Raw genomic sequence first — 12698 nt, 5'->3', positions numbered from 1 at the left:
TGCTTGGATGTCTTACAATATTTTTTGAATGCCTCCCAATTTTTGTTTGACTGCCACAAGTTGGTTGAATACCCTTAGCTAAGAGTTTATTTTACATGCATTAGGGTTGAATGTGAATGATTTATAAGCTTGTGATTGAAAGCCTTACAATATTGTTTGAAGGCCAAAACTGATTTGAATGCTTCATAATTTCATTTGAATGCCTTACCTGTACTTGTACCCGTTGTATGATCAACACTTGGTCCAGTGCCAGTTGATGAAGTACTTCCTGAGGATTCTGTCCAATCAAAATCGTCAGTCACATACTCCTGACTGTAGCCACATGCAACATAACTGCTCTCAAAGTTACAGTTTACCACAGGGGCTCCCGGACTAGGTGTAACTGTGTATATAGAAAATCACAACATGGGTCAGACTGTTGTTCATATGTATGCTGGGTTATTCATTAATGTTATGATGAGAATAATGTGAATTCTATTTCCGATACATCCCTGGATCTACCAGTATTAATTTAGATCTCGCTGTAGCCTCTTGTTTGGAAGGCCATACAATCAAAATTGGATATGGCTGCTTGAGTATGGACAATGAGGTTTGGCACCCAAGACTGTCACTTTTAGTAGCTAAACAATTTTAAGTCATAAATATTTTTTATCTCAACACCTTACGAGAATCTACCAATCATCAGGCACTAGGCATGATTCATCATGTTTTAGTACTTGGTATAATGTAGTGATATCTCTGAAACAACTAACAACTAAGAACCATGATAAATACAGATTATGCCCCTTTACATAAAAAATGTATGGCATACAGAAACCAACCACAGATAGCTCTATTAAAATACTCTTTCTGGTTCAAATCTACCCCCCAAAAATACCAGAAAAGATGACACCTTACTTACCTTGAGGACAGACACCAAAATCCAACATGACATCATCAATGGCAATATCACTTCCATAAGATTCACCAACAATGGCTTCAAATACAATCTACAGATAAATAAGAAAATAAATACTGTTTTTTTCTGACACTATCACTATCACTTTCACTATCACTGTAGAAATTGTGACTTACATGATTGTCATTAGTGATAAACTTCACTTTTCATGAGGAGCTCAAACTTAAAAGTGGCACAGAGTACATTACACATATAACAGAATAATGATGCAAACTGTTTTCAAGCTATTTCTTCTTAAAAATTCATACACAATCATAGTTTAGGAGCACAGACTTTTGTGTGCTGATCATAGCATAAATTTACCAATACTGCAACAAATCTATTTCATTATCTTTCATCCAAATAGAAAACATACAATTCCCACGCAAAACAATTATTTTTGAGAGACGAAGATAACTATAGTTGAATTACATCCTACCTGAAACTGATCTCTTGTGGAGACAGTAAAAGCTGTGTATCTCCACACATTACCCTGCATACCAGTTCTAGTCCACAATGGACTTCCTAAAGCTGTTATATTACTTGTAACATACACATTCAGGGTTCCCATATGAGAGCCATACATATGATACCAGAAATGAAAACACGTGTCTTGGCTTGAAATAACTGGTGTGCTGATCAGCTGGGCTTTATCACCCACCAAACTACCAGTTGCTTCCATGTACATGTAATAGCCAGCTAGAACGCAAGATAAAACAACACATTACATAGTAATTCTGTCAACAAGGTTTTTATGCTCGTTACTGATTAGTAACTTTTACTATTTGACAAATGTGTGTACAACTATTCAAATCAAGGACTGATGTCACTGATCTTTAACATTTGAAATCATGGGACCTAACACAAAACATTGTCTGGCTTAAGAAAAATCTTATCAACAGTGCTACAATCTATCGTCTGGTTCAACAAAAATCTTACCAACAGGGATATTTCGGTTGAGCAAGACAATAAAATGTAGCACTTCCATTAAAACCATGAAACCTGAAACAACACATCTGGTGCGACAAAAATCTTACTACAATGTACACAACACTTCTACATTTTAACATCTAGCCCAACAAAAATTTGCCAACAGAGATATTTGTCCAGCAAGATGGTAAAATGTAGCAATGTTAGTAAGATTTTTGTTGAACCAGATGACATTTTGTTTAATGTCTTATGATTTTCATTGTATGATGTTGACACTCACATCCTGTGGTATGATCTGCACTTGGTCCTGTACCAGCACTTCCTGTTTCACCTGTCCATCTTGTCCAATCAAAATCATCGGTTGCAACCTGTGACCAATCACATGTCCCTGATTCAAAGTCACAGTTATCTGGACCAATCGGAATAGGTGGATTTGTAGGGGGTGCAGGTGTTGTAACTGATGGAGTAGTTGGTAGACCAGTTGGAAGTGCATCATCAGGAAGCACTGAAATATTGACAAGGAAAAATATATGTGGTTGATTTGTCTATAATCATTGCAGCGTTCACAATGTACATATTGTATGCCAGTGACAAGCTGAGGTTTGGGTATGAATGATATTCATGACTGTGTCAGAAATATCAATTTTGAGTAAGTCCAGGAGAGTCCAGGAGGACTGCAGAGAGACCCTTGAGAGAGAGATCTAGTTGCACTTATGATCGTCAATGTAAGACTGATCAGATTGATCATGTATGTGTTCACTGAGAAATAAGGCCAAAAGTTACAGAATGGAGTTGCTGCCAATAAAAATGACATACTACATACAAGTGTGGAAGTGTGGAAATTTCAAGGTGTCTCCTTCAAGAGAGTTACATCCTCTGAACAGCATACATACACTGGACATACAATAACTGCTGAAGAAGGCTGAGTGACTTAGCCAAAATATACTAGGTAAATTATTCAGGCTCTGAGTTTGGAACTACTACTACTACTAAGCATGCTGCCTTATAAACATCATAGTTTACACATGAAATATTTTATCTGCCAAAAGTCAAACCATTTCATTTTCATTTCAAAAGAGGACCTTGCTCACATATCAGCAAATTTTTTGACAGCAAAACTTTATAGCAATAACCAGTCTCCATAAATGAATGAATGCTGTCAGATTGCTGACTTACCTGTACAAGATCCACCAGTGAAGGCTATATCATCAATTGCTGCATCTCCTTTACTTGATCCATCCCTTGTGTAGCTAAATACAATCTACCAGGAGTCAATCACAAAACAAGAATATATAACATTCACACCATACAAATGTTGTACACACCGCCATGAACATGACAGTTTTGAAAGCAGTGCATTCAAAATTTATACAACTAATTATATAATACTAAATAGATCAAATTACAGTCTGTCTACTAATGTGAGGACAGTATGAGCATAGAGGGGATTCTCTTGGTATGAGTAAAAGCAAACACGTTTGTCTACAATATGCAAAATTATCCAGAAAAATGTTCAAAGGCCAAGACTTCTCATTTTATTAATAGGCAAATGATCAAGTTTCAAGAGCATTTTAAACCAATTACAAACTAATTGTTAAAATTCTTCTATTTACATGTAAGTAACTAGGGTCACTTCAGTTTGTCACATGGATGTTCACATTTCACTTAATAGGGATTATATAACATTGCAGATAAAATGACAATTTGCATAACGTGAGTGTCAATATTGCCATGGCAACAGTAATCATCATACATAATTATTTAGATTAGATGATGATCATACACTGTTTTACATGTATTTGACATCACTGGACGGTACATTTTCCCCCTTTGATGCTTCCGCTAATTATAACAGACCTCATTCAGACATGAGGGAGCGCTTTACATAACCACAGACAAGCCAGAAGGCGGAGGGAATGGATCAAGTTTCAGGAATATGTGTCTGACTCAGGAGCTGACTCGCTCGACTCTCTGCTCAAGAAGTCAGATTTGCCTCGATCGTGACAAAAATATGACCCGTTCGCATCGCTAGGTACACTCTCTGAAAGCTGTAGATGTAAAACTTTGAAATGGGACAATTACGTTATAAATGCAAGACAAAAATTACCTTCAGATGCCGCCGGCAACGCTATCCGCTAAACATGGAATTATTATGATGTCAAAGTTCATGACCTCGTCGAAAAGGTTATTAAAACAAAATTTAAAGTGCGCCCTCGCTAGACAAAATAATACATTTGGAGGACGAATGATCAATCAAGATGAGTCGATATTGACAAGAAAGCAGATTTACTCCGTCTTCAATCAGAACTGTTAAAAAGTGGATCCAGAAACACATTGTTTATACCTGGTGGTCCGCAGATTGCGAAAGACCAACTCTCCCAAATAACCAGTCATCTCCCTGTTCACTCGTCAGAGACCACACCACTGTTCTGGTGACACCAACTACTTGTTCGACCACAAGAGTTCCCGTTCCTGTCCCTTTCATGTGATACCAGAATTCCAGACATTTGTAAGTGTTTGGCACAGCTGTGAACGGTTCGCTGATTAAACGAAATAAGGCTTGGTTGACACCAGCGTTTGATACTTCACTGTACAGGTACGTTCCTGCAATGACATGACTATAGTGATTAAAACGGATCGTTTATTCGTAAAAAAAAAACACACCAAAAAACTAACATTTTTTAAAATATTGCCCATATATATTAATTTACTCTTGAAAGGAATTTTATCAGAGTGTGATATATAAACCATACAAATATATTCAAGTTCATATATACTTGTAGATCAGTTAAAATAGTTTAACTATACCATATTCATTTCCAAGGGTGTGGTCAAAATCAGGTCCAGTTTTAGTTGTACTTGTTGATCCTTTATTTAGAGTCCAATCAACATCATCATTGACTAGGTCATTGCTCCATCCACAGAGACCATTCTCAAAGTCACATTCACCTGTGGTATTATATTGAAAGAGTCAAGACAACAATCACAGCTGCATTACTTTTCTTTTTTAGTCCCCAAAAGGGGGACTATTACAATGGGCTCTGTGCATCAGTCCATGCAACATGGCTGAAAAGTGTATGCCATATCATTACATGGATATTGGCATACCAGTTACACACCTGTAAATTCTAGATATGTTACAGCTGTGTACTAACTAGAACTGTTAAGAGATGTTTTACTCATAGCTGGTTCAACAACTATGGCTCTATAAGACTATAGGGTGCACAGCCCTTCCTAGGGATATGTGACTGTTACAGGGCGTGGGAGTTCCCCTGTGTACGATATAGTATAATGTTTCCTGAAATAGTACATTATAGTTACCTGGATCATAGCAATCTCCATCCATTAACATATAATCATCAATAGCCAAGTATCCATTGACAGCACTTCCACGTACAGCTTCAAACACGATCTGATAATCACTACTGCTATCAATAGTAACTTGTCCAATCCTCCAACCATCACCTTGTTGGGAGTTTCTGGACCATAATGGGTTACCAAGGTTACCACTAATACTACTGTACACATTGAGTGTAGCTATGTCATCATCACCATCATTGTTGTAGTAAAACTGTAGACATTTGCTGTCAGAGGAGGCTGTGTACGTAGCTGATATAAATCGTGCTTTGTCTCCAATATTACCATTTTGGATGTACAAATAATGACCTGTTGGTTGAAAGAATTTTTTTATCAAAAACAGAGGAGACAAATACTTTTGAAGATGCAGTAAATATGCATTTTAACCAACAGTGAAATCTGCATATTGTGTAGAGTGTGTAGGTCAAACAACCCTATCCTGCCTTCCTAAAGAATATTACACTCCGGGATTACACTACCTTGACTCCAATATTTAGCATTTCATTTATTCACATCTATTGATGTATCTGAAATTTACTGTGATACTTTGAAAGCTTCCGTATGTATTAGTATAATATTAACAATGGTCATTATCTTACCCTTCTTTTATAAACTGGTGAATCAAGTTGACTGACAGTCTCAAATTTAGAATTGGCCTAAAAACCTTAGAAATATTTGAATGATAAAAAACATTGAGAACTGAGCATTCGTATCACATGACAAGGACCTTGTACATGTATGGTTTAAGTTCACTTTTGTTTTTGACAGAAGAGAAGTTGTGGTTAAGATACTTACCTGCCTTAGTACCATAAGTATGATCAGAAGGCAGACTTAAGCTATTACCATCACTTAGTGTCCAGTCAATATCATCTGATGAGTCCTGTGTTACTCCACATAATGTGTCATCCTCAAAATCACAAAGGTTGCCTGAAACAACATACATATAAAACTGTGGTGAAACAGCATACCAGGCTTGGCTTATTGACCCTTTTCTCATTCCATGCCCCAGTTCTTGGTTTATTTGAAAACATAACCATAATAGCTGTTTGCACAATTCAAAACATCGATTTCTATTCGACATACCTGAGTCACAGTAATCATCTATAATACCAATATCATCTATAGCTATTTCACCATGAAGGTTAGAGCCATGGACAGCCTCTATGACAACCTGATGGTCGTCATCTGTTGGTGCAATGATGTTCACTTGAGCTTGTCTCCATACATTGCCATGTGTTGACTTTTTATTCCAAATGACATCACTCAGAGTAGACCTTGTCAGTAAGTATACACTGAGTTCACCAATCTGAGATCCATACATATGGTACCTTGAAATAGAAGACATGCATATGTAAAATGTCTCTAGAATTTAAACAGTGATCGCTAGTTGTGATAACAAGTGAGTAGGTGAGTGAGGGAGGGAGGGAGGGAGGGATAGATGGGTGGTTAGATGGATACATGAATGAGTAAAAATGTAAATAAATTGTCATAACATGTCAATAGAGTTACAAATAATTAATGCTTATTGTAAAAAATATAATTAAGATAAACCAATGCTAACTTTGAAACTTGTTTGTCTGTAGACAGTATTTTTGTTTCAAACTGATTTTCTAGATGTTATCTTTGTCAAAAATGGAAATACATATTCAAGATTTCAAAACCTGAGGTCATTATACTCACCAGAAAGTAAAGCATTTTGGATGATTAGCCTTCATGAAGACATTAGCACTGATAATTTGTGCTACTTCACCTTCATCCGGGGTGCCATCCCCTATGTACATATATGTACCATTGGCTGCAAGATGTCAATAAAAATAGAATTAGATTAGTACTACAGCACTTATTAGTAATATCAACATGTTAAAGATAACCAATGAATCCATCTCATAGAAAAGCATATCGGACACTAATTTATATAACCTGTTATCAAATTAATGCAATTAGGTTTTCATTTTCATAATTTGGAACTGTATTTGGACTGCACTTTATTTACTTTACGGTTTTACTATTACTCTCCATGTGACATCGTCGTAAACCACAGCCTCTTTTACGGCACCGTCCAAAATGCTCTCCTAATAGCTTTGCAGTGTCGCAAAAGAAATAACAGCTCTGGTTTGTGAGAATGTCCTGTGAATGTCTATTTTGTTGCAATGACACAATACCAACAAATATACAATTAATAACTTGATATTAAAGAACTTCTGAATTATAGAACTTACTTCCAATTGTATGGTCACCAGATGGTCCTGAGTTGGGAGAATCTACTTCACCCTGCTGTCTTACCCAATCAAAATCATCATTTAAAGATTGTGTCCATCCACATGTATCATTCTCAAATGTACATGGAACCTGTGCTGGCATACCTACAAGATAATGGAATGTCTCAATGTTACTGATGAACAGACATCAACTTAAATAGAGAAAGTTAAAACTCCAACAAAGTATTTCAGTAGTATTAGAGATGAACAGAATATTATCAATTTTACAAGTCCTTTACAGGTTGATAATATGACAGAAATCCCATGATGTGCAAGTGTAAGTGTGAAGTGTGGCATATTCTGGGTACTTGCACAGGTACTTCAGGTCTTCTCTGTAGACATGTATGTTAGCAAGTGAAAGTGCAGCAGAAAAATCTGCAAGCACGAGAACAAATACCCTTTTGTCTTTCATGTCTCCACACTGTCACTCATGTGGCATGTGATTCAAAAATCATGCATCCAATTGAAATAATGTACTGGTCTTGCACTGCAGTGCAAATTTGACAAGTAAAAGTGCAAACATCTGCAATATGAGAATTCCCCAGACCAATGTCATCAACAGTTATATTTTGTCATCCTTACCTGTACAATAGCCTTCTGAAATTACAATATCATCAACACCTATGTCACCCTTATTGCCTTTCCTCCTACTGGTGATAATCAGCTGTATAGGGAAAAAGAAGAATACCAGTTTTTATTTAATTTGTGAAGGCATTTCTTTCCTGTCCAGCAGGTACTTAGCAATTTCACCCACACACAAATGTCTTTTTTTTCGTGGGATATGTTCAACTTGAAGTGTTTAGCTGCAAACTGTTCACACCCAGTCCTGCTCAAATGGTATGATGATGTACACACAAAGATAAATTATACAACTGCACTTTATTTGTTATTATGTATAGATTTCCTCTCTATTTCTTTGTCAGTCTGAGTAGAAAGCAGTACTCCAATAGTCAGGTGATTCAGGACTCTATGGTGATATGAATATAGCCCACCTGATAGTCTAGGTACGGTTTCTATTTGTGAATGCGACCAAGCTGGTTAGTCTAGGTGTTACTATTGGTGAATGTAACCAACCTGATAATCTTGGTATTGTTTGACTCCAACTCTGGCTAAGTTCCAGGCATTGCCTTGGTTTCCAGCAAGTGACCATAACATTGTCGTAGTAGAGCCACTGACTTGTTCCACCAGTACATTACCAATTCCACTGCCGTACATACTATACCAGAATTCCAGACACCTGTCATTTCCTGGTGAAGCCATGAAGGGTTCACTAACCAGCTGTGCTATAGAACCTCCATCAGTGTTTGAAGACTCAGTATAGATGTATGTGCCTGTATATCACAGTAATAAAATCAGATATCATAGATTTTTCTCAACATTAAAATGCATAATAACTGACACAGACAAGCAGTTTTCTTGCCTTGTAATGTTCTTTTGCTGATTAGTAACCTTTGTCATGAACATTTTGTGATGCATCATTAGAATGTAAATCGTCAACTATAATGCAAATATTGAAAAGAAATTTAAAAAAACACATAATACATAGTATAAATTGAAAACCTTTTTAACTTCAGTAATTGTGTATAGACATAATGTTTGGTACATCTATGATGTTAACCCAAATGTAAACGACAGCTAGTGAAATAATGTTAAACATATTAAATCAAACTATGGGAACTAATTATAATAAAGTATGAGGGTGTTATTATGTCCTTACCATTCTCATTGCCATAGGTATGGTCATAATCTGGTCCAGTATTACTAGTGCCAGTTGGTCCTTTCATCATTTCCCATTCTGTTTGGTCATTATCTTGATCATTACTCCATGTGCACAAACCAGTTTCAAAATCACAGTCACCTGCAGTGAATAAATTTCAATAACCATTACACTGATAAATGTAACAATTAAATAGATATTTCTCTTATTATAAGTTTTTTTTGTGATCTTAATAATGAAAGTGGATATAACATTTTGTCAAACATGCAGTTTACTTAATATAGCTTCAACAAGTTTTAAATTATTTCATAACAATATAGGACAAGGTGCTTACATAACAAATTACTATAGCTTGATGATTTACAACAAAATATGAACAGACTGTGTTCTATAATGTTAATGTATAGAAACATAAGACTTTTTCTATATTTAATACTTGGGGAACATCTATTAGAAAAAGGTTTTGAGTTAAATTTTTCTGAACATGGGTTTTAACAGGAAAGTAGCCTTGAAAAAGTGTCTATGTGGTATGGGATGCATTTCATTGTTTCGTTTTTATCATTCTCTCTGCAGAGTTATAAAAAACTATATAGTAACCCAGAGTGTTCAAGGAGCTGCCCACCAAATATAGTATCCCAGAGTGTTCAAGGAGCTGCCCACCAAATATAGTATCCCAGAGTGTTCAGGGTTCTGCCCACCAAATACAGTTTTGTAATGACACTAACCTGGATTCTGACAGGCTCCATCAGCAATGAAATAATCATCAATAGCCAAGTATCCATTGACAGCACTTCCATGTACAGCTTCAAACACGATCTGATAATTACTACTGCTATCAATAGTAACTTGTCCAATCCTCCAACCATCACCTTGTTGGGAGTTTCTGGACCATAATGGGTTACCAAGGTTACCACTTATACGACTGTACACATTAAGTGTAGCAATGTCATCGCCATCATTGTTGTAGTAAAACTGTAAACATTTTATACCATCTGTATACGTAGCTGATATAAATCTTGCCATGTTACCTTCAATGGCTGCAGTTGCTGCTACAGATAAGTAATGACCTTAAGAATGCAAGAAAAAAGTATTATTTAGTTGTTGTTGTTTTCTAAGTACTTTCATCTCATAATTATAAAGCTAGTGATATAGTATAGCTTTTAAACTTTTGTTCCGAACACAAACTTGAAAATTGTACCTGAATTGTTTGACGACACACTTCAGTCTTTGTTTAACAGATAGCCCCACTGTTGTAACAAATGTTTTAATTTAATACTATGATTTACCAACACTGGTGAATTTTCATTTTAAGCAAGTGACTTTTTACAAAGTCATCTTGAAATATATGTACATTGTACAGTCTTACCTGTGACACTGCCATAAGTATGGTCCATGACAGGGTTTCCTCCATCAGACAGACTCCAATCTACATCATCTGTGTTGTCTTGACTACCACCACAAAGTGTATTGTCTTCAAAATCACATATATCACCTAAATGGAGAGTGCAATTTAGCTATGTTATTACTCTCAAAACAGTTCTAAGGACCTTAATGACACGTCTGTAAACACACTAATGATACTATGATATTCCAGGTGAGTTATGACAACTGAAATTGTGTCAGTTTATATCAATGTTTATTCTACAATACTGTGTTTTTGTGTAAAATTATAGATTGTATTAGCACAAAAATGTAAGCTTTTTGATAGCCTGATATTAGTATTTGAATCTGAACACAATAAACTCAAAAGATTACATACCTGAATTACAATATCCAGTATTCATAATGACATCATCAATAGCAATATCACCATGGACATTGTAACCATGGACACCTTCTATGACAACCTGTCTAATATCATCAGTGGTAGTCATAATGTTAATCTGTGCATTTAGCCACATATTGCCACGTGTACCCCTTTTGGTCCAGATAGGTGGTCCCAGAGTATTACCATCTTGAAGGTATACGTTCAGATCAGCTACATGTGTCCCATACATATGATACCTACAAAAGATATATATTATAGGACTTACTAGTGCATGTATTGTTGAAATGTCATATCTTTACTGTCAACCTGTTGTGTACATTTGTATATCCAAATGGTAAGACATGTGAAGTGAAATACAATTCATAGTGTTTTGCAATGGTTGAGACACTTACCAGAAGGAGAGACACTGAGGTTGGTTGGCCACCATACTGATATCAGGACTAACCAGATGGGCTACATCCCCTTTACTTTGTGGACTGTCATTCTCAATATAAACATACCAACCGTTATCTACAAGAAAAGTAATTTTAAGGTTTAGGGGAATCATTCTTACAAGCCAATGTCTCTGACCAATGTTTTCAAGCGTTTAAAATATGTTTGGCTGCATTTATATCGTAGCCCAATATAGCGCCCTCTCTGTTGGTAAAATATAGAGACTTTTGTTTTTACATAGTTCCATACGTTATCTATTGTGATGGCAACACGTTTTTAAATGACGTCATTAATTAATGATTATGTTCATTGTATTGATTTGAAATGCTTAACTCTTTACATGGTTGCGTATGTGTTGTATTATTTTGCCATATGACAACTCACCTCCTATGGTATGATCTCTCGGGGGTCCAGTATGAGGTGACGACGTCTCGCCTTGCTGCCTGGTCCAATCAAAATCATCGTTACTGGACTGAATCCATCCACATAAATCACTTTCAAATGTGCAATCGAATTGACTGAGGGTACCTTTCATAAAATGGCAAGTGGACAAAATTTACTAAATACTGATTGGATTAGTGAAGGAATAAAAATGAAATCTCAGCTGAAAGCCATCAGTTTTATTTCGTGTCTTTTAAATTTAGGATAAATTTGTTGTTTCGAAAATATTAACTTATTAATAATGAATACAGCATTAATATACGAATAATATGATCTCAAGGAATGCTATTTATGTTTGCACGAAGAGATACTGTAAGTCGGAGATAGTATTGTTACGGATGACAGAATACAACTTTTTAATATTCGCTAAGTTTTGATGTTTTGCGAGGTCACCGTGAACTCTCAGCTGTCATGAATTAATACTTAGAACAAATGTTTGCATTGCGCGAATAGTATTCTTCTGAGATGACAACATTGAGTTATTAAAAGATCAACAGTGTCAAATAATGACTGATTACAGACAGTTGGAAGAACAATGACGTGATCACATTGTTTAGCTAGTTTTCATATTTGTCAATATCATTTGCATTGAATTAAGGCGACGGCAATACTTCCGTTTTAGTCATTTATGGTGCTGATTACTTTATCACCCAATCATTTGAGTATTGTATATTTTATGTTTATAAGAATTTAATGGAATAATAAAAGTTTGGATTCAGTCTTTGGAAGAGACGGTCTGAGACTAGGAGCTTCGATCTGCTCCGTGGCCACTTCCAAATGATCCAGGTTAACCATGAACATTGTGTGTAGTTTGAGCTAATTCCCTAAAAGTCCAAGTCGATCCCGTGTACAGAGTGG

General features: G+C 35.9%; 1 protein-coding gene across 1 annotated transcript in view; it reads right to left on the bottom strand.

Moving 5' to 3' along the window:
* Positions 1 to 12698, bottom strand: part of LOC144434281 (MAM and LDL-receptor class A domain-containing protein 1-like) — a 63651-nt gene that overhangs the window by 46095 nt on the left and 4858 nt on the right. The window contains exons 2-21 of the mRNA XM_078122734.1: positions 11784 to 11927; positions 11360 to 11477; positions 10959 to 11203; positions 10566 to 10691; positions 9925 to 10266; positions 9200 to 9340; positions 8557 to 8813; positions 8065 to 8146; positions 7444 to 7587; positions 6905 to 7019; positions 6308 to 6552; positions 6020 to 6151; positions 5189 to 5533; positions 4676 to 4816; positions 4212 to 4471; positions 3044 to 3128; positions 2148 to 2372; positions 1377 to 1636; positions 902 to 989; positions 209 to 382 (exon numbers count right to left, since the gene is read on the bottom strand). Of these exons, the coding sequence (XP_077978860.1) occupies positions 209 to 382; positions 902 to 989; positions 1377 to 1636; positions 2148 to 2372; positions 3044 to 3128; positions 4212 to 4471; positions 4676 to 4816; positions 5189 to 5533; positions 6020 to 6151; positions 6308 to 6552; positions 6905 to 7019; positions 7444 to 7587; positions 8065 to 8146; positions 8557 to 8813; positions 9200 to 9340; positions 9925 to 10266; positions 10566 to 10691; positions 10959 to 11203; positions 11360 to 11477; positions 11784 to 11927 (3669 nt within the window). The remainder of the gene's footprint in view (positions 1 to 208; positions 383 to 901; positions 990 to 1376; positions 1637 to 2147; positions 2373 to 3043; positions 3129 to 4211; positions 4472 to 4675; positions 4817 to 5188; positions 5534 to 6019; positions 6152 to 6307; positions 6553 to 6904; positions 7020 to 7443; positions 7588 to 8064; positions 8147 to 8556; positions 8814 to 9199; positions 9341 to 9924; positions 10267 to 10565; positions 10692 to 10958; positions 11204 to 11359; positions 11478 to 11783; positions 11928 to 12698) is intronic.

The sequence above is a fragment of the Glandiceps talaboti genome, chromosome 4 (genome assembly GCF_964340395.1).
Source record: "Glandiceps talaboti chromosome 4, keGlaTala1.1, whole genome shotgun sequence".
Lineage (NCBI taxonomy): Eukaryota > Metazoa > Hemichordata > Enteropneusta > Spengelidae > Glandiceps > Glandiceps talaboti.
Note: the sequence above shows the minus strand (reverse complement) of the source record. Positions and strands in the feature narration are given on the sequence as shown.